At 44.4% G+C, this 20,912-nt stretch overlaps 1 protein-coding gene across 9 annotated transcripts; it reads left to right on the forward strand.

Moving 5' to 3' along the window:
* Positions 1 to 1,333: 1,333 nt before the first annotated feature.
* On the forward strand, positions 1,334 to 20,858 carry LOC130385161 (zinc finger protein 431-like). 9 transcript variants are annotated; one of them, XM_056593512.1, is made up of 12 exons: positions 1,337 to 2,892; positions 3,342 to 3,501; positions 4,396 to 4,667; positions 4,850 to 4,913; positions 5,330 to 5,571; positions 5,754 to 5,817; positions 7,225 to 7,396; positions 13,477 to 13,582; positions 13,765 to 13,828; positions 14,241 to 14,482; positions 14,665 to 14,728; positions 16,102 to 20,858. In XM_056593512.1, the coding sequence occupies exons 1-12, from the start codon at positions 2,527 to 2,529 to the stop codon at positions 17,400 to 17,402; spliced, it is 3,117 nt and encodes a 1,038-aa protein (XP_056449487.1). In that variant the 5' UTR covers positions 1,337 to 2,526; the 3' UTR covers positions 17,403 to 20,858. The 9 variants fall into 9 exon arrangements, 6 of the variants coding, with proteins under 6 accessions (XP_056449487.1, XP_056449488.1, XP_056449489.1 ...); XM_056593514.1 differs by lacking the exons at positions 1,337 to 2,892; positions 3,342 to 3,501 and having other exon boundaries at positions 3,509 to 4,667; XM_056593513.1 differs by lacking the exons at positions 7,225 to 7,396; positions 13,477 to 13,582; positions 13,765 to 13,828.
* The last annotated feature ends 54 nt before the right edge of the window (positions 20,859 to 20,912 follow it).

A 20,912-nucleotide genomic window follows, 5' to 3' on the forward strand; every position in this document is an offset into this window, starting at 1 on the left:
CGTACACAACATGTCAGGATTGGCAAGCATGTCTCCCCCACCCTGCCCATGAACACCGGGGCCCCCCAGGGTTGCATGCTCAGCCCACTTCTCTACACACTTTTCACTCACGACTGCTGCTCCTCTTCTCCATCTAACCTCATAGTGAAATTTGCTGACGACACAACAGTACTTGGCCTCATCACAGGAAATGATGAGACCTCATACAGGAGGGAGGCCGAGAGACTGGTAGAGTGGTGCGGTGATCACAACCTGGTTCTCAACACCACCAAGACCAAGGAAGTGATCATCGATTTCCGCAAGGCCAGACACCTCAGCCACTCTCCACTCCTAATCGGAGGGGAGGAGGTAGAGAGGGTGTCCAACTTCAAGTTTCTGGGTGTGACTGTGGCCGAAGATCTGTCCTGGAGGACCAACATCACCTCTGCCGTGGGTAAGGCACAACAACGCCTCTTCTACCTTCGGAAACTAAAAAGGGCTAAACTTCCACAGGGACTGATGGTCAACTTCTATCACTGCGCAGTAGAGAGTGTACTCACCTACGGACTCCTGGTGTGGTTCTCCAGCTGCACCAGGGCCGAAAAGGAGGCCCTCCACAGAGTGGTCAAGGCTGCAGGGAGGATCATTGGGAAGAGCCTCCCAGAGATCTCCACAGTCTTCACCTCCCGCTGCCTACGCCGGGTGAACAACATCCTAAAGGACCAGGTCCACCCAGCGCACCATCTCTTCCAGCGACTGCCCTCCGGACGGAGATACCGTTCCATCCGCTCCAGGTCCAGCAGAGTGACCAATAGCCTCTATCCAAAGGCTGTCAGACTGCTGAACGAACAACCTGCCCCCCGCACCCCCCACCCTCGGTCATATAACTCCCACTATAACTCCCACTCAATAACTGAACTGGACTGCATTGCTGCACTGTACACTATTTTCCATCTATTGCAGGACTGCAGCCCCCCAACCCCCCTCACTCTCACACATCACAACTATGGACTGGACTTGGCTGCATTCTTATTCAAGTTATTATTGTTATTTATTTATTTACTTATCTATTTATCTTTTTTTATTTTATTTATTAATATATTTATATTTATATTTATATACTATGCCAGTGGTGATGCTCTAAACTTAATTTCGTTGTTTAACTCTGTTAGAAGGACAATAAAGAAATCTGAATCTGATTCTGAACAAGGATTTCTGTAGCAGAAGCAGCGCCTGGAATGTGTACTAGGCCTACAGCGTTTCTACAGATCTACCCGGTTTCGCTTGGCTTCGTCTTCGTGTGGACGGGGCCTATGACGAGTCAAACTAAGATGGTGACGCCCATAAACAATTGGATGCAGTTGGATTAACTGAGGTCTGCCCGAATGCTACATCCATTTTATATACTATCTATGGGTCAGACGCAACCTGCTGAAGTTCGCTTCATTCCAGGTGACAGAGGACCACACGCCTTTCCTCTCCTTGGTATAGAGAACCAGCTTGTTGTCCACTTGCAGCAGAACTCTGATTCCCCCATCGTTAGTGTTAGTCTATAAAGTTAGCCACTCTAGAGGAATTATCAGGCAGGCTTAAAGAGTTCCCCATTCAAAGCAGGATGTTTATTGCGGGGGAGGAGCCGCGGCGGCAGTCGTGATCGTAATTTCCGGTTTGTGCACTGCGGAGTATTCGATTTGGAACAACAGTTGACATCTGAAAATAAGCGCACGTAGTGAGTGTGGATAGTGTATTGCGTTTAAGTGTACCCATGGAAGCATGGATATTGGAACACAGCACATGGGTGTAGCGGATGACGCGAAAAAACAAAGATGGCTGCGCCCGTAGTGAATAAGTTGAGATGTATTTTCTTTGTATTAATACCACGTTGGTCGTTTAATGTTGATTTTAAACGCTCTTAAACACAAATACATTTCTGATTTAATGCGGTCACCAATTTATGCATTGGATGGTATTGTAGGACATGTAATTCAATGTAAATGTTTGATTCAAGACGGTTTGCTAAAGAGGATAATGTAGCAAACAACAATTGACTGCCTGCTCCTGCACTTCGTGGCACGGGAAAAACGTGACAGCACTTTATGATGTAGGCGAAAATAGCAAAATATTATTTAAATGTAAACGGAGTTACTTGAAATATTAAGTCGATACCTGATGGATGTTACGGAATTCTTTCCAAACCATTTCAGGTTTTGTTGTTACCTTATGCAAGTCGTAATAAGCCTTAAGTTAAAGGGCAACTTTCAAGTTAATTGTATAACTTAATTCATACAGAATCGTGTATGCAAATGTCAATTAAAAAAATAAATACACAGGAATACATTTATCTTACAACACCCACGGAAGAAAGTGTACTTATTCTAAGCTAGGCTCCCAAAAACCGCCCCTTTTCTCGAGATCGCGCCTATGACGTAACGACAGGCCAACATTGGCGCTGCTGCGCCCAGTCGTCGGTTGGTTTAGTAGTCGAAGTGTTGGTAAGAGAGAAAAGAGCTTGTCGTTATCGTTGTAGTTGAGGTTTGAGTTGTCGAAATGGTTAATTGTTGTGTTTGTTTTGGATGCAACAACTCCAACTTGTCTGGCCATCGGGTCCACCGATTTCCAAACAAGAAAGACAACCATTTCCGTGCTTGGATACGTTTCGTCCAGGCAAAGAGAAGCAACTTCGCTGCCTCCTCGGTGACGAGACACACGGTGATGTGTGAAAAACACTTCACACCAGACAGCTACAACCAAGGGGATCTGATGGAATCGCGCCTGGGATTTCGACGAAGAGAGTGGGTTAGGCTGGCAAATGGAGCTGTTCCATCTGTGCATGCAGGTCTACCAGCAACATCTGGCGGGAGTGAGTCCAGCACTAGCAGAGAATCCGCTCGCCGAAAACGGGAGCTGTGCACAGTAAGTCTTATAATACCTATACTATAAAATATGTTGCATCGAAATGTATTCGCCCTGCATGTACATTTTCCAAATGAATTCTTGACGTTATAATGGATAAGTCTTGGCAACACTTTTGTTGACTGTAATGATGATAGTGTAGTTGGCACCATGAAGGCAGGAGAGCATGGCGAGCTGCCGTAAGCTTAGCTACTATTGTTACGTTAGCCACACGAGGCTGCACATGAGCCTCCTGACACTTATTTTATTGTGCTAATAACATGATCTTTTTCAAAACGCATCAAAGTAATGCTTCACAATATTAGTTTTCTTGAAGTTACATCGGAGTTGCCTTGGTTTTCTTTGAATGTTGGTATCAACACGGCACATGTGAGGAAATGCAGATGATATATCGGACTGCATTGAAAAGACACACATTTTTTAAAGTTGTGATTGTGGTATGTCTTCAGATTTTGGGGGAGAGTGCTGCAAGCAATGATGCGGCGGGTGCAACTACCACTTCAGAGCCTGAAGATGATGGAGATGGAGACACCTCTACGATGGACCCTGAGCCAGTAGTTGTCCATCGTGGATCTCAGTGCAACATACGATGTTTCCATCGTTCATTAGGTAGTCATTTTCTCCATGGTTACTCTTTTGCAATTTACACTTTTCAGACCGCAAGCATTGAAAATTATGAACTTCATAATGTTAGAAAATGATATTGTGTACTGGGTTGCATTAGATACTGCATGTGTTTTTACCAATGAATACGTAATGGTGAACAACTATTAACATGAATCTCTTTCATCTAAGCTGTTCAGGTAAAGCCTCAGATGGCTGATGTGGGGACTCAAACCGAAAGGTTTGGGGAAGGCATGTTAATCTTTAAAACCTAGTCCATTGCGACCTCTCGTATTTTGTTACAGTATTCGATTGTGGGTTTTATCCACAACAGAGTAAAATATGTTAATAAACATGTCACCTTGCGGCCCAAACTTTGGAAGAACAGCTTTCGTCCATAATGGACGTACTTGCAAAAGCTGCCGTATCTGAAATTAGCCAACTGTTCCCGGAAGGCTCGGCTACCCTTCGCTTAGGGTAGGCCTAAAGCACAGGGCGGTTGGAAATTCCACTCATCTTACAGCACCCATAGATTCTAGGCTGACTGCTAGATTCTGCCTGCGCAAAAAAGCCTGATGCTCTTTCATTATCATTGATGTCTCATATTGGAAACTTTGGTTGGCTTTTATTTTGAAACTCCACATCAGAATGTTCTGAAACCTCTTGGGTGTTGTTATATCATTATGCTCTGGTGTTCGTTCAGTGTCCTCCACCTGGTCAAACGCTTGAGCTTTGAGTTGAAGGAGGGGGTCTCCCAAACTCTGAATCTGTGTCTGCACTAGTACACATTTTGATCCCTCTGTGTCAATTTTACATACATTTTAATAGTTTATTTCACGTGTATAAATGCACACTGTCTCCTTTTTTCTGCAAATAATGTATTGAAACCTCACTTTGTAGAAGACTGCGATGACTTTGGAGACTGCAGCACACAACGCGACGCCACCTCAGAGAGTCTTTACGCCCCTGGCTCCTCCCACATGTCCAGTCACAACGAGGAGCTGAGGATCCTGAACGTCTATGGAAAAGGGGAGGGCCCACTGGCGCTGGACGGCCATGACACACTCGTGTCTGAACTGGAGGCCCTGAACTCTCTGTCTGCAGACCACAGCGTGGTCAAGAGCCTGGAGCGCGGCGAGCAGCTGGTCCGCCGCGAGGAGCTGACTGGGCAGGTTGGAAATCATCTTCTCATTCACCATCCAGAAGAGAGGCTTCCTCTGCTACAACTCCAACACACACCCATAGAAAGCACCCACCTGTATGATTCTATGTGTCGTTAGCGGGGATTGAAAACTATTCTGTGCTGATGAAAGAATATGTCTTGTGTGTGTTTCCTTCTTCATGTGGAAAGCAGCAGACCCCAGACACCATTTCAATCAAAGTTGAGGAGGATATGGATGGAGCCATGCCCGCTCTAGGTTAGTAAGACGCATTGCTTGCAAGAAAGCAGGAAAACGACCTGGATCAACTGAGAATGTACTCAAATCTACTTATGCTGAAAAGCCTGGTCCTCTTTTGAAAGCGCATCATGACCAAAGCCCTACTAAAACACCTACAAGGACTACTTATACAGTTTATAGTAGAACGATTTACATCTTCTTCATGGCAGACAGGTGTCAGGAAAGCTGAAAACAGCTCTGATTCCCAATATAACTACAGTATTGGTAAAACAGGTGAAAGTAAAAACGGATAGCCTTGGTTGTATCTTCATGACCTCCCCACATCTTTAAAAGGGGGAGAAGTAGCAGTGCTATGTCTCAAAGGGATACATACTGTATCCCTTTATGCAAATAATGAATTAACACAATTCCATTATCTTTTTTTCCCTTTGCAGAAGACTGCGATGACTTTGGAGACTGCAGCACACAGCACAGCGCCGCCTTGGATAGTCTGCATGTGGACGCTCCTGGCTCCTCCCACATGTCAGGTCACAAAGGGGAGCTGCGGATCCTGAACGTCTATGGAAAAGGGGAGGGCCCACTGGCGCTGGACGGCAATGACACACTCTTCACCGCGTCTAAACTGGAGACCTTGAACTCGCTGTCTGCAGACCACCGTGAGGAGCTGACTGTGCAGGTTGGAAATCATCTTCTCATTCACCATTCAAAAGAGAGGCTTCCTCTGCTACAACTCCAACACACACCCATAGAAAGCACCCACCTGTATGATTCAATCTGTCGTTAGCGGGGATTGACAACTATTCTGTGCTAATGAAAGAATATGTCTTGTGTGTGTTTCCTTCTTCATGTGGAAAGCAGCAGACCCCAGACACCATTTCAATCAAGGAAGAAGAGGATATTGATTGGGGCATGCACGCTGGAGGTTAGTAATAGGGGTGTAATGGTACACAAAAGTCCCGGTTCGGTACGTACCTCGGTCTTTAAGTCACAGTACGGTACGGTTCATTGTTAAGGGGGAAATTAAAAAAAACGTACTTGTTTGTCAACAACGGAGAATGGCTGTAGATCAACAGCAATGAAAACACAATGAACTTGGTTATGGCATTTGCATTTCTGAATTCCCAGACAGGGGTTGTTATATAAATAGTGTCCTGAGCTGGGTTTGCAAAGTTCATTTTTTTCTTCCACAGCACCGGCTATGGTAACACCTGGATGGTGCCTTTTCAAATGCGTGTGCTAGGGATGGGCATTTCTGGCAAAAATACTATTCAATATTCGCAGAGAAGTATTCGAATAATATTCGAACATCGGTCAATCAAGAACCTCCCCCATGCACGCACCTCGGATTCACGGACACACAATGACACGGGGAGAGGCTTTTATGATTTGTATGAAATCAATCTGTTTATTTAGACAACTGCGCGATCGACATTCAACGTCAAAATTATTTCAACGTGGGCTTAGGCAGACAGACCTACATGCGCCGAAAACAGATTGCTATTTATTTATTTATTTTAATGAACACAGCCTGTATGACGGTGAACTAGACGCGTCAAAAAAATAACTTCACACGGTGTGTCTTTTTACAATTTATTTGTAACCAGCATTCGTAGTGTTGATCAGCAGAGAATTAGTCTGCCAAAGTCGTTAACGTCGCTTAGCAACCGAGGACGCTGGGGTTGATAAGTTACCGGACTACATGCGTGATACGACAGAAAAAAAAGTAGTATACTTTGGCTAAACGGTCCGGGTGGAACTTCGACTTCAAGTTTTAAATTCCGCATCGCATAACGAGGCTTTACATTCGCCATATTAACGCTATGTATGCCACATTTACGTACCGCGGTACACCTCTGTAACCGCACCGAAGTGCCTGTACCATTACGGTTCGGTACAAATACGTGCAACGTTAGACCCCTAGTTAGTAACACACATTGCTTGCAAGAAAGCAGGAAAACGACCTGGATCAACTGAGAATGTACTCAAATCTACCTGCGCTGAAAAGCCTGGTCCTCTTTTGAAAGTGCATCATGACCAAAGCCCTGCTAAAACACAAGGACTACTTATACAGTTCATAGTAGAACGATTTACATCTTCTTCATGGCAGACGGGTGTCAGGAAATCTGAAATCAGTTTTGATTCCCAATATAACTACAGTATTGGTAAAACAGGTGATAGTAACATCAGATAGCCTGGGTTGTGTCTTCATGACCTCCCCACATCTTTAAAAGGGGGAGAAGTAGCAGTGCTATGTCTCAAAGGGATACATACTGTATCCCTTCATGCAAATGAATTAACACAATTCCTTTATCTTTTTTTCCCTCTGCAGAAGACTGCGATGACTTTGGAGACCGCAGCACACAGCGCGGCGCCGCCTTGGATAGTCTGCGTGTGGACGCCCCTGGCTCCTCCCACATGTCAAGTCACAACGGGGAGCTGAGGATCCTGAACGTCTATGGAAAAGGGGAGGGCCCACTGGCGCTGGACGGCCATGACACACTCTTCACCACGTTTAAACTGGAGGCCCAGGACTCGCTGTCGGCAGACCACAACGTGGTCAAGAGCCTAGAGAGCGGCGAGCAGCTGGTCCACCGTGAGGAGCTGACTGGGCATCGGGGAGGCGGCAAGGGCCGGCCCGGTGTGTTGTCTGTTGAGGGTTTTCCCGAAAAAACCAACATAAGTACCCACAGCGGCAAGAAGCCGTACGGGTGCAACCAATGCAAGAAGCGCTTCCAACTCGAAGGCATCCTGAAGATCCACATGAGGACTCACTCCGGGGAGAAGCCCTACAGGTGTGACCAATGCCTAAAACGCTACAGTTATTGCTCCGATCTGAAGATCCACATGAGGACTCACTCTGGGGAGAAGCCTTACAGGTGTGACCAATGCATGAAGCGCTTCAGTCAGAGCTTCGACGTGAAGGTCCACATGAGGACTCACTCCGGGGAGAAGCCCTACAGGTGTAACCAATGCGTGATGCGCTTCAGTCATAGCTCCAGCCTGAAGAGCCACCAGAGGACTCACTCCGGGGAGAAGCCCCACAGGTGTAACCAATGCATGAAGCGCTTTGGTAAGAGCTACACCCTGAAGGTCCACATGAGGACTCACTCCGGGGAGAAGCCCTACAAGTGTAACCAATGCATGAAGTGCTTCAGTCATAACTCCGACCTGAAGGTCCACATGGGGACTCACTCCGGGGAGAAGCCCTACAGGTGTGACCAATGCGTGAAGCGCTTCAGTCATAGCACTGACCTGAAGATCCACATGAGGACTCACTCCAGTGAGAAGCCTTACATGTGTGACCAATGCGGGAAGCACTTCAGTCATAGCACTGACCTGAAGGTCCACATGAGGACTCACTCCGGGGTGAAGCCTCATGGGTGTGACCAATGTGTGAAGCGCTTCGGACAGAGCACTCACCTGAAAAACCACATGAGGATACACTCTGGGGAGAAGCCTTATAGGTGTGACCAATGTGTGATGTGCTTCAGTCAGAGCTCCGGCCTGAAGAGACACATGAGGATACACTCCGGGGAGAAGCCTTATAGGTGTGACCAATGTGTGAAGCGCTTCACTCAGACCTCCGGCCTGAAGAGACACATGAGGACTCACTCCGGGGAGAAGCCCTGAAGGTGCAACGCCAGCCCCAGTGACCCTAGCAATTTGCGTTGGCACATGCTCAAGTACAGAGGCAATGGGGTGCTTTGACACGGACAACGGGATGCTTTGACTGACACCTCTATCCTGTATTTGTTGAAATGGCTGTTGTAGGTTGTTTTTTTCTACTTGATTATAGACACTTTCCACATTTTCTTTTGCTTTCTGTTTTATTTTTATACTTAATTGATGTCTGTGTGATGAAGAATCACACAGACACTTCACACAACCAAATATTTGATTTAAAATTAGAGCATGATTATGAGAAGATAAAGGCAGCAAGATCCAGTGTCAGCAATTTTATTTTTTTCTGTAGGTTTGGTTCCATTCATATTCATTCATCAAGAAAGCACTTGCAAATATTTCTTGGAAAGAGAAAACTGCTGACAATTAAGACAACGAAAAAACAACATTGTTTGAAATGTTATCGCATTAAGTTAGGGTTGCAGTACTGGGTAAAACTAAGTGGGTGTCATCAAACTTTTCCAGCAAGGTGCCTGTTACAAGAGTCTGACGGAGCCAATAAGTATAAAACATTTTTTGTAAATATAAATCAGTGGGCTGGGAGGCTGGGTTTGGAACAGGTTAATGTAGCGGAACATACAAGCTGGCTACCTATGCCATTTTGGGTGCTGCCCGAGCTGAACATTGAAATAGTCTTTCTACAGGAAAAAGATAAGAAGCTGGTAACTCCAAAAATAGCGGAACATCTAAACTCAATTAGAGACAGTATACTTTGATTATTTTTTACAGATGGATCTAGAGACCCAGTTGGTGGGAGAGCTGGGTTTGGGATGTATGTGGAGCAGCTTGGGGTGAAGATTGGCCGGCGCATCTCTAATGAGAGCTCTGTTTTCACATCTGAGTTAATGGCAAATCCTATGGGCTTTAAGGTGGATTGAAGAAACCAGACCTAGATAGGTTATCATCTGTTCTGACTCTGCAGCTGCTCTGGAAGCCTTAAAAGGGGGGAATTCTAAGGCTCAACCTGATATTATTACTGCCATTCTAACCGTGTTTTTTAGAATGGGGTTTAGATCTAACGTATCATTTTGCTCCGGGACACGCTGGGGTTGGGGGGGAATGAGCAGGTGGATCAGATTGCAAAACAAAGTTTGAGTAGAGAGGTAGATGTTCATATATCCTGGGGGAGAGTGGAACTGAGAGAAATAATTAAAGAAGGCTTAACGAAGGAATTGCAGAGAGGGTGGGAAAAAGAAAGCAGGGGTATACACTATTTCTCTTTACAATCTCAAGTAAAAAAAAGATGTACCTGCACTTTTCAGTCCCGTAGGGACTCAGTTAAACTGTGTAGATTGAGGCTGGGTCACTGTGCTAAATCATTTTTTTATTTATTGTAGGCAAACATGTTTCTGGTTTATGTGAATGTGGGAGTTGTGAGACAGTAAAACATGTTTTTCTGGAGTGTAGAAAATATAGGACAGAAAAACATGCACTATTTGGTAGACTGTTGGTCTTGGGACTTGGAGGTCAGGCTTTTTCAGTTTTTTCCTTGTTTGGGCACTGTGATAACCATAAACTGATCTCTGGGGCATTTTTGCAGTTCCTGCATAGTACAGGACTAAATGTAAATAGTTAGTTAATCATCGGACCTGTGGAGAGCAGTAATACGATGGACAGCGTCCAAGCTGCCGGAAGCTGAAGAAGAAGAAGAAATGAGGCGGAGTCAAACTATGACGAGTCAAACTAAGATGGCGACGCGCGTAAACCTGAGAATAAGGATTCAGTTGGAATAACAGGTCTGCCCGGATGCAACATCCATTTTATATACTATCTATGGATCAGACGCAACTTGCTGGAGTTCGCTTCATTCCAGGTGACAGGGCCACACTGTTTTCCTCTCCTTGGTGTACAGAACCAGGTTGTTGTCTTCTTGCAGCAGAACTCTGATTCCCCCATCGTTAGTGTTAGTCTAGAGTTAGCCACTCTATAGAGGAATAATCTGTCAGGCGTAAAGAGTTCCCCGTTCAAAAAAGGTTGTTTATTGCGGGGGAGTAGCCGCAGCAGTCGTGGTCGTAATTTCCGGTTTGTGCACTGCGGAGTATTCGATTTGGAACACATTGACATCTGAAATTTAGCGCACTTAGTGAGTGTGGATAGTGTACTACGTTTAAGTGTACCCATGGAAGTATGGTTATTGGAACACAGAACATGGATTTAATCCTGTCACCAATTTATGCATTGCATGGTATTGTTGGACATTCAAACCGGTTTGCTAAAGGATAATGTAGCAAACAACAAATGACTGCCCGCTCCTGCACTTCGTGGAACAGGAATAACGTGACATTACTTTATGATATCGGCGAAAATAGCAAAATATTATTTAAATGTAAACGGAGTTACTTGAAACATTAAGTCGATAACTGATGGATGTTGAGGAATTCTTTCCAAACCATTTCAGGTTTTGTTGTTACCTTATGCAAGTCGTATTAAGACTTAAAGGGCCACTTTCAAGTTAATTGTGTAACGTAATTCATACAGAATCGTGTATGCAAATGTCAATTAAAAAAATAAATACACAGGAATACATATGTCTTACAACACCCACGGAAGAAAGTGTACTTATTCTAAGCTAGGCTCCCATAAACCGCCCCTTTCCACGAGAACGCCCCTATGACGTAACGACAGGCAAACATTGGCGCTGCGGCACCCAGTCCTCGGTTGGTTTAGTAGTCGAAGTGTTGGTAAGAGAGAAAAGAGCTTGTCGTTATCGTTGTAGTTGAGTAGGTTTGAGTTGTCGAAATGGTTAATTGTTGTGTTTTTTTGGGATGCAACAGCTCCAACTTGTCTGGCCATCAGGTCCACCGATTTCCAAACAAGAAAGACAACCATTTCCGTGCTTGGATACGTTTCGTCCAGGCAAAGAAGCAACTTCGCTGCCTCCTCGGTGACGGGACACACGGTGTTGTGTGAAAAACACTTCACACCGGACAGCTACAACCAAGGGGATCTGATGGAATTGCGCCCTGGATTTCGACGAAGAGAGTCGGTTAGGCTGGCAAATGGAGCTGTTCCATCTGTGCATGCAGGTCTACCAGCAACATCTGGCGGGACTGAGTCTAGCACTAGCAGAGAATCCGCTCGCCGAAAACGGGAGCTTTGTACAGTAAGTCTTACAATACCTATACTGTAAAATATGTTGCATCGAAATGTATTCGCCCTGCATGTACATTTCCAAATGCATTCTTGACGTTATAATGTATAAGTCTTGGCAACACTTTTGTTGACTGTAATGATGATAGTGAAGTTAGCATCATGAAGGCAGGAGAGCACGGCTAGCTCCCGTAAGCTTATAGCTACTATTGTTACGTTAGCCCCACGAGGCTGCACATGAGCCTCCTGACACTTATTTTATTGTGCTAATAACATGATCTTTTTGAAAACGCATCAAAGTAATGCTTTACAATATTAGTTTCCTTGAAGTTACATCAAAGTTGCCTTGGTTTTCTTTGAATGTTGGTATCAACACGGCACATGCGAGGAAATGCAGCTGATGCATCGGACTACATTGAACATTTCGAAAATATTAGCTGCTAGGCTAGCAGTCTTTTAAATAATACATGATTTTTTTTATGTTGTGATTGTGGTCTGTTTTCAGATTGTGGGGGAGAGTGCTGCCAGCAATGATGGGGCGGGTGCAACTTCCACTTCAGAGCCTGAAGATGATGGAGTTGGAGACACCTCTACGATGGACCCTGAGCCAGTAGTGGTCCATCGTGGATCTCAGTGCAAAATACGATGTTTCCATAGTTCATTAGGTAGTTAGCTTATATCTAGCATTCACCATACATGCCATATACAATCACAAATAAGGATGGCACGTCAACATTTTTCATTTTCTCCATGGATACTATTTAGCAATTTACACTTTTCCGACAGCAAGCATTGAAAATTATGAACTTCATAATGTTAGACAATGATATTGTGTAGGCTACTGGGTTGCATTAGATACTGCATGTGTTGTTACCAATGAATACGTAATGGTGAACAACTATTAACATGAATCTCTTTCATCTAAGCTGTTCAGGTAAAGCCTCAGATGGCTGATGTGGGGACTCAAACCGAAAGGTTTGAGGAAGGCATGTTAATCTTTAAAACCTAGTCCATTGCGACCTCTCGTATTTTGTTACAGTATTTGATTGTGGGTCTTTATCCACAACAGAGTAAAATATGTTAATAATCATGTCACCTTGCGGCCCAAACTTTGGAAGAACAGCTTTCGTCCATAATGGACGTACTTGCAAAAGCTGCCGTATCTGAAATCAGCCAACTGTTCCCGGAAGGCTCGGCTACCCTTCGCTTAGGGTAGGCCTAAAGCACAGGGCGGTTGGAAATTCCACTCATCTTACAGCACCCATAGATTCTAGGCTGTCTGCTAGATTCTGCCTGCGCTAAAAAGCCTGATGCACTTTTGAATAGCATCATGACCAGAGCTCTGATGAAACACGAGTCAAACTTGGTAGTTGCATATCGAAGATGGAAACAGTCAAGAGCCCAGAATGGTTTCCAGACAGATGCCACATGAGCTGGTTTATCATTCTCGTACATCAATTCATTCAAAAACTCTGAATGTTAGCTGATCAGCTTACAGGGAATGACACGTTGTGCTCGTATCATTATGCTCTGGTGTTCGTTCAGTGTCCTCAACCTGGTCAACCGCTTGAGCTTTGAGTTGAGGGAGGGGGGCTCCCAAACTCTGAATCGGTGTCTGCACTAGTACACATTTTGAACCCTCTGTCAATGTTGCATACATTTTAATAGTTTATTTTACGTGTATAAATGCACACTGTCTCCTTTTGTCTCCAAATAATGTATTGAAACATCGCTTTGTAGATGACTTTGGAGACTGCAGCACACAACGCGACGCCACCTCAGAGAGTCTTTATGCCCCTGGCTCCTCCCACGTGTCTGAACTGGAGGCCCTGAACTCTCTGTCTGCAGACCACAGCGTGGTCAAGAGCCTGGAGCGTGCCTTACAACTGCCCCTCCGCGAGGAACTTACTGTGCAGGTTTGAAATCATCTTCTCATTCACCAGCTAAAAGAGAGGCTTCCTCTGCTACAACTCCAACACACACCCATAGAAAGCACACACCTTTATGATGCAATGTGTCGTTAGCGGGGATTGACAACTATTCTGTGCTAATGAAAGAATATGTCTTGTTTGTGTTTCCTTCCTCATGGGGAAAGCAGCAGACCCCAGACACCATTTCAATCAAAGTTGAGGAGGATATGGATGGAGCCATGCCCGCTCTAGGTTAGTAAGACGCATTGCTTGCAAGAAAGCAGGAAAACGACCTGGATCAACTGAGAATGTACTAAAATCTACTTATGCTGAAAAGCCTGGTCCTCTTTTGAAAGCGCATCATGACCAAAGCCCTACTAAAACACAAGGACTACTTATACAGTTTATAGTAGAACGATTTACATCTTCTTCATGGCAGACAGGTGTCAGGAAAGCTGAAAACAGCTCTGATTCCCAATATAACTACAGTATTGGTAAAACAGGTGATAGTAAAAACAGATAGCCTGGGTTGTGTCTTTATGACCTCCCCACATCTTTAAAAGGGGGAGAAGTAGCAGTGCTATGTCTCAAAGGGATACATACTGTATCCCTTTATGCAAATAATGAATTAACACAATTCCATTATCATTTTTTCCCTTTGCAGAAGACTGCGATGACTTTGGAGACTGCAGCACACAGCACAGCGCCGCCTTGGATAGTCTGCATGTGGACGCTCCTGGCTCCTCCCACATGTCAGGTCACAAAGGGGAGCTGCGGATCCTGAACGTCTATGGAAAAGGGGAGGGCCCACTGGTGCTGGACGGCAATGACACACTCTTCACCGCGTCTAAACTGGAGACCTTGAACTCGCTGTCTGCAGACCACCGTGAGGAGCTGACTGTGCAGGTTGGAAATCATCTTCTCATTCACCATCCAAAAGAGAGGCTTCCTCTGCTACAACTCCAACACACACCCATAGAAAGCACACACCTTTATGATGCAATGTGTCGTTAGCGGGGATTGACAACTATTCTGTGCTAATGAAAGAATATGTCTTGTGTGTGTTTCCTTCTTCATGTGGAAAGCAGCAGACCCCAGACACCATTTCAATCAAGGAAGAAGAGGATATTGATTGGGGCATGCACGCTGGAGGTTAGTAATAGGGGTGTAATGGTACACAAAAGTCCCGGTTCGGTACGTACCTTGGTCTTTAAGTCACGGTACGGTACGGTTCATTGTTAAGGGGGAAATTAAAAAAAACTGCTTGTTTGTCAACAACGGAGAATGGCTGTAGATCAACAGCAATGAAAACACATTGAACTTGGTTATGGCATTTGCATTTCTGAATTCCCAGACAGGGGTTGTTGTATAAATAGTGTCCTGAGCTGGGTTTGCACAGTTCGTTTTTATCTTCCACAGCACCGGCGATGGTAACACCTGGATGGTGCCTTTTCAAATGCGTGTGCTAGGGATCTGCGTTTCTGTCAAAAATACTATTCAATATTCGCTGAGGATAATATTCAAACATCGGTCAATCAAGAACCGCCCCCCCATGCACGCACCTCGGATACACGGACACACAATGACACAGGGAGAGGCTTTTATGATTTTTATGAAATCAATCTGTTTATTTCAACAACTGCGCGATCCACATTCAACATCAAAATTATTTCAACGTGGGCTTAGGCAGATAGACCTACATGCGCCGAAAACAGATCGCTATTTATTTATTTATTTTACTGAACACAGCCTGTATGACGGTGAACTAGACACGTCAAAAAAATAACTTCACAGTGTGTCTTTTTACAATTTATTTGTTACCAGCAATCGTAGTGTTGATCAGCAGAGAATTAGTCTGCCAAAGCCGTTGACGTCGCTTAGCAACCGAGGACGCTGGGGTTGATAAGTTACCGGACTACATGCGTGATACGACAGAAAAAAAAGTAGTATACTTTGGCTAAACGGTCCGGGTGGAACTCCGACTTCAAGTTTTAAATTCCGCATCGCAAAACAAGGCTTTACATACGCCATATTGACGCTATGTACGCCACATTTACGTACCGCGGTACACCTCTGTAACCGCACCGAAGTGCCCGGACCGTGACGGTTCGGTAAAAATACGTGTACCGTTAGACCCCTAGTTAGTAATACACATTGCTTGCAAGAAAGCAGGAAAACGACCTGGATCAACTGAGTATGTACTCAAATCTACCTGCGCTGAAAAGCCTGGTCCTCTTTTGAAAGCTCATCATGACCATTATACAGTTCATAGTAGAACGATTTACATCTTCTTCATGGCGGGCAGGTTTCAGGAATGTTGAGATCAGCTCTGATTCCCAATATAACTACAGTATTGGTAAAACAGGTGATAGTAAAAACAGATAGCCTGGGTTGTATCGTTATGACCTCCCCACTTCTTTAAAAGGGGAGAAGTAGCGGTGCTATGTCTCAAAGGGATACATACTGTATCCCTTCGTGCAAATAATGAATTAACACAATTCAATTATCTTTTTTTCTCTCTGCAGAAGACTGCGATGACTTTGGAGACTGCAGCACACAGCGCGGCGCCGCATTGGATAGTCTGCATGTGGACACTCCTGGCTCCTCCCACATGTCAAGTCACAAAGGGGAGCTGAGGATCCTGAACGTCTATGGAAAAGGGGAGGGCCCACTGGCGGTGGACGGTCATGACACACTCTTCACCGCGTGTAAACTGGAGGCCCAGGACTCGCTGTCGGCAGACCACAGCGTGGTCAAGAGCCTGGAGAGCGGCGAGCAGCTGGTCCACCGTGAGGAGCTGACTCGGCATCGGGGAGGCGGCAAGGGCCGGCCTTGTGTGTTGTCTGTTGAGGGTTTTCCTGAAAAAACTAACATGAGTACCCGCAGCGGCGAGAAGCCGTACGGGTGCGACCAATGCAAGAAGCGCTTCCAACTGAAAGGCAACCTGAAGATCCACATGAGGACTCACTCCAGGGAGAAGCCCTACAGGTGTGACCAATGCGTGAAGCGCTTCAGTCTTAGCTTCAACCTGAAGGTCCACATGAGGACTCACTCCGGGGAGAAACCCTACAAGTGTAATCAATGCGTGATGTGCTTCGGTCATAGCGCTAGCCTGAAAAGCCACATGAGGACTCACTCCGGGGAGAAGCCCTACAGGTGTAACCAATGCGTGAAGCGCTTCAGTAAGAGCTATAACCTGAAGATCCACATGAGGATTCACTCCGGGGAGAAGCCCTACAGGTGTGACCAATGCATGAAGTGCTTCAGTAAGAGCTATAACCTAAAGATCCACATGAGGACTCACTCCGGGGAGAAGCCCAACAAGTGTAACCAATGCATGAAGTGCTTCAGTCATAGCTCCGACCTGAAGGTCCACATAAGGACTCACTCCGGGGAGAAGCCTTACAGGTGTGACCAATGCGTGAAGCGCTTCAGTCATAGCACTGACCTGAAGATCCACATGAGGACTCACTCCAGGGAGAAGCCTTACAGGTGTGACCAATGCGTGAAGCGCTTCAGTCATAGCACTGACCTGAAGAGCCACATGAGGACTCACTCCGGGTTGAAGTCTTATGGGTGTGACCAATGTGTGAAGCGCTTCGGACAGAGCTCTCACCTGAAAAGCCACATGAGGATACACTCTGGGGAGAAGCCTTATAGGTGTGACCAATGTGTGATGTGCTTCAGTCAGAGCTCCGGCCTGAAGAGACACATGAGGATACACTCCGGGGAGAAGCCCTACAGGTGTGACCAATGTGTGAAGCGCTTCAATCAGTGCTCCGCCCTGAAGAGACACAAGAGGACTTGCTCCGGGGAGAAGCCCTGAAGGTGCAACGCCAGCCTCAGTGACCCTAGCAATTTGCGTTTGCACATGCTCAAGGATAGAGGCAATGGGGTGCTTTGACACGGGCAACGGGATGCTTTGATTGACACCTCTATCCTGTATTTGTTGAAATGGCTGTTGTAGGTTATTTTTTTCTTCGTGATTGTAGACACTTTCCAAATTTTCTTTTGCTTTCTGCTTTCTGCTTTATTGTTATACTTAATTGATGTCTCTGTGATGAAGAATCATTTATTTTTTTGGTCACTTCAGACAACCAAATATTTGATTTAAATGTATTGCATGATCATGAGAAGATACAGGTAGCAAAGTTACCGAGCATTCAATGAGACAATGGGTGTACATGATTCTTATCGGCAATTTCACATTGTGGGTTAACACAAAGGAAACAAAGGTGAGGGGGAGTGACCATTGGGGAGATTTTAGGTTTGTCCAGAGGAGAGATCAAGTTGAATTGCAATTCACTATGGGTGGAGTGGACTTGGCTGCAAGACAGTTAAAGGAATTTACACAACAAAGTAGTAATTCGATTGGCCTCAGTATCAGGCTTCGTGGCTACAGTTGCAAATTATAACAAAAGCTTTCAACTATAGAAGACGGGCATTATCTCCCTTTCAATTGGCTACCCACAATATACAATTGTATATTATAGTTAGGTCAAGCATGCAGCACTCAACCTTGGTCTTTCTTAAGTTTCATTCTATCTTTCTTATTCTCCACAAACTTTGAGATCCTGCTCCTTCCACAATTTTTCCGTGAGAGACTACATTACAATTTTAAAATGTTAAGATTATCTTGGAATTGCACGCTTCTATTCAGATTCTTCTCTGACATCTGACACACAACTACTTCAAACTTCGCAACTTGGTCAACTTCAACCATTAATCTTCGTTCAAACATTGAACAAATTAACACAATTGTATCTTCAAAAAGATATAAACAATGCAATAATAAATAATGTATCAAAAAATTATATCCTCTATACGGTTTTTCAGAATCAGTTTAACAGTTTAATTTAATTCATTACAGCCTCGTATATTTTCAGTTGGTCTCATTTACTTCTGTTGAGGCTTGAGTTTGAGGACGCTAGATGACGCTCGAGCCCAAGGTTGCTATCGCAAAAGCTAACTATTGTGGACAGAGCCTTAATAACCTCACTATTTAACCTAGAATTACAAAGTCAAGCTTAAACGGTTAAATTATTTTTGTTACACTAGCGCTAAACTCATTCATTGATTGGAAATATGATGGTTATATATCGTGCATCTGTCTTTGGGGAACCCCTATTTGTATTGCAAGAGGCTAGGAGCTTACTAGGCCTACATATTTGATTTCACTTTCGGTAAATGCTAACTGCAATGCTTAAACAATCTTTTTCACAAAATGCTATCTACACAATATAGTATATTAAAGCTGAGACTCAATGGAGTCCAACAGACTGTGAGCCTGAATTAGATATGAAGGAATAAGATCAATAACATACTTTTCCAAGTTACTACCACACAGACTAGCTATTCTGTATTTATTTCAAATGTATTCAAACTTGATCACATTGGCTATTAGTTTAACTTCACTTTATTTGTTTCCAAGTGTTTTTTAAAAAATGGTGTGCATGTTAACATTGTTTACTCCATTTAGACTCTTCAAATCCCTTCACTTGATTTAAGCCATCTAACATTTTTTTATATCGTAAATTAGCTGCATATTTCCACCATCCCTTTGCATCTCATCGCATTTTCTGAAGGAAATGCATTTTCTAGTGAATCTCATAGCGAATCATAAAGAAGAGGATTAGGGCCACTCAAAAAAATAAAAGATTCAGACTTTATTCTCCGAATTCTGAGATTAGAGTCAGAATTCTGATTTTAAACTCAGAATTTTGACTTTAAACAGAACTGCGGCTACCTGTAACGCCCCGTGCCCACTACATGCGTCCGTTGCGTTATCCCAATGGGGGCAGACTTTTTTACGCGCCGCTGCGGCGCCTGTGTGTGGAGGCCTTCAAAGACCCACATGAGGACTCACTCCGGGGAGAAGCCCTACAGTTGTGATCAATGCGTGAAGTGCTTCTATAAGAGCTCTCACCTGAAGAGCCACATGACGACTCACACCGGGGTGAAGTCCTGAAGGTGCAATGCCAGCTTCAGCGACCCAAACAAAGAGGCAATAGGGTGCTTGGAAACAGGGCAACGGGACGCTTTCATTGACACCTCTATCCTGTATTCGTTGAAATGACCGCTGTAGGTTTGTTGTTCGCTTTATCAAAGACGCCTTCCAACTTTTCAATCGCCTTCTGTTTTTGTTGATAATAATTGATGTCTGTGTGATGAAGAATCACTTATATTTTGGACCCTTCGGAGAACCAATTATTTGAATTAAATATAGAGCATGATCATGGCAAGATACAGGCATCAGTTACCAAGCATACATTAAATGTGACAATGGGTGTACATTATTCTCATAGGCAAATTCACATCCTGGGTTAATAAAAAGGAAAGAAAAATGAGGGGGAGTGACCATTAAATTGCAATAGTGACGTGGACTTGGCAGCAAGACAGTTGAAGGAATCACAACAAAAAAGTCAGTAGATTGGCCTCAGTATTTGTTGCGACAATTGCAATGCAAATGCAACTCCTTTAAATTAGAGAGGACGGGAGGCATCTCTTGGTCCAAGGAGATTGTATAGAAACCCCTTTTCAATTGGCTACATACAATTTTCAATTAGTTAGGTTGTGCATGCAGCGCCGCTCAACTCAACCGTTTTATTTTTTAAACACTGGGCTCCTTGAAGGAACTCTTATCAAAAGCCTACCTCCATTCCTGAGGGATATTTACACATGTCTCTCGTTCACACACCATATGCCTTTCAAAAGGTGAACCCCGGTTACCTCGTTGACCGAATGTACTTCTAAGTTGCCCCTGAGAGGGACGTCTGGCTCACTTCACCATGAGAGGGGGACACGAAGCGGGCTTTGTGACGTCCCAAAGGAAGAAAGGCCCCTCCTGCGGTCTCCCTGTCTCATGGTAATTGGGCTAACTTAGAAGTTAGAGTTAACTACTCAATACTCCAGTTAGAGTCAGACACTGCCAGCTGTATGAATGTATACCACAGTATGTATGACTCTGCCGTCGGTGTGTCAATGTGTGTATTAACCGATGTAAGTCACTTTGTATTAAAGAATCTGCTAAATGCCCCAATTGTAATTGAACATATTGTGATATTGTTGAATATAAATTTGAATCTAATTATTTCAATGCATGTTTTATTGTTTAAACGTGGTAAATCAGGTTAATGAACAAGGTGATGAGTGGATTTTAATAAAAGACCTCACATGGGATACTAGATGTTACCTCTTTACACTGTCATGATTTGAGATGTAACTTATTTTGACTTATTTTGATATTTTTTTTCATTGTAATAGGCCTATACTGGGAATACAGGGCGGGGAGATAAGTGTATGCTAAGTAACTGGGGAACGAGAGTGGGAGACACAA

Source organism: Gadus chalcogrammus, chromosome 7 (assembly GCF_026213295.1).
Source record: "Gadus chalcogrammus isolate NIFS_2021 chromosome 7, NIFS_Gcha_1.0, whole genome shotgun sequence".
Taxonomy (NCBI): Eukaryota; Metazoa; Chordata; class Actinopteri; order Gadiformes; family Gadidae; genus Gadus; species Gadus chalcogrammus.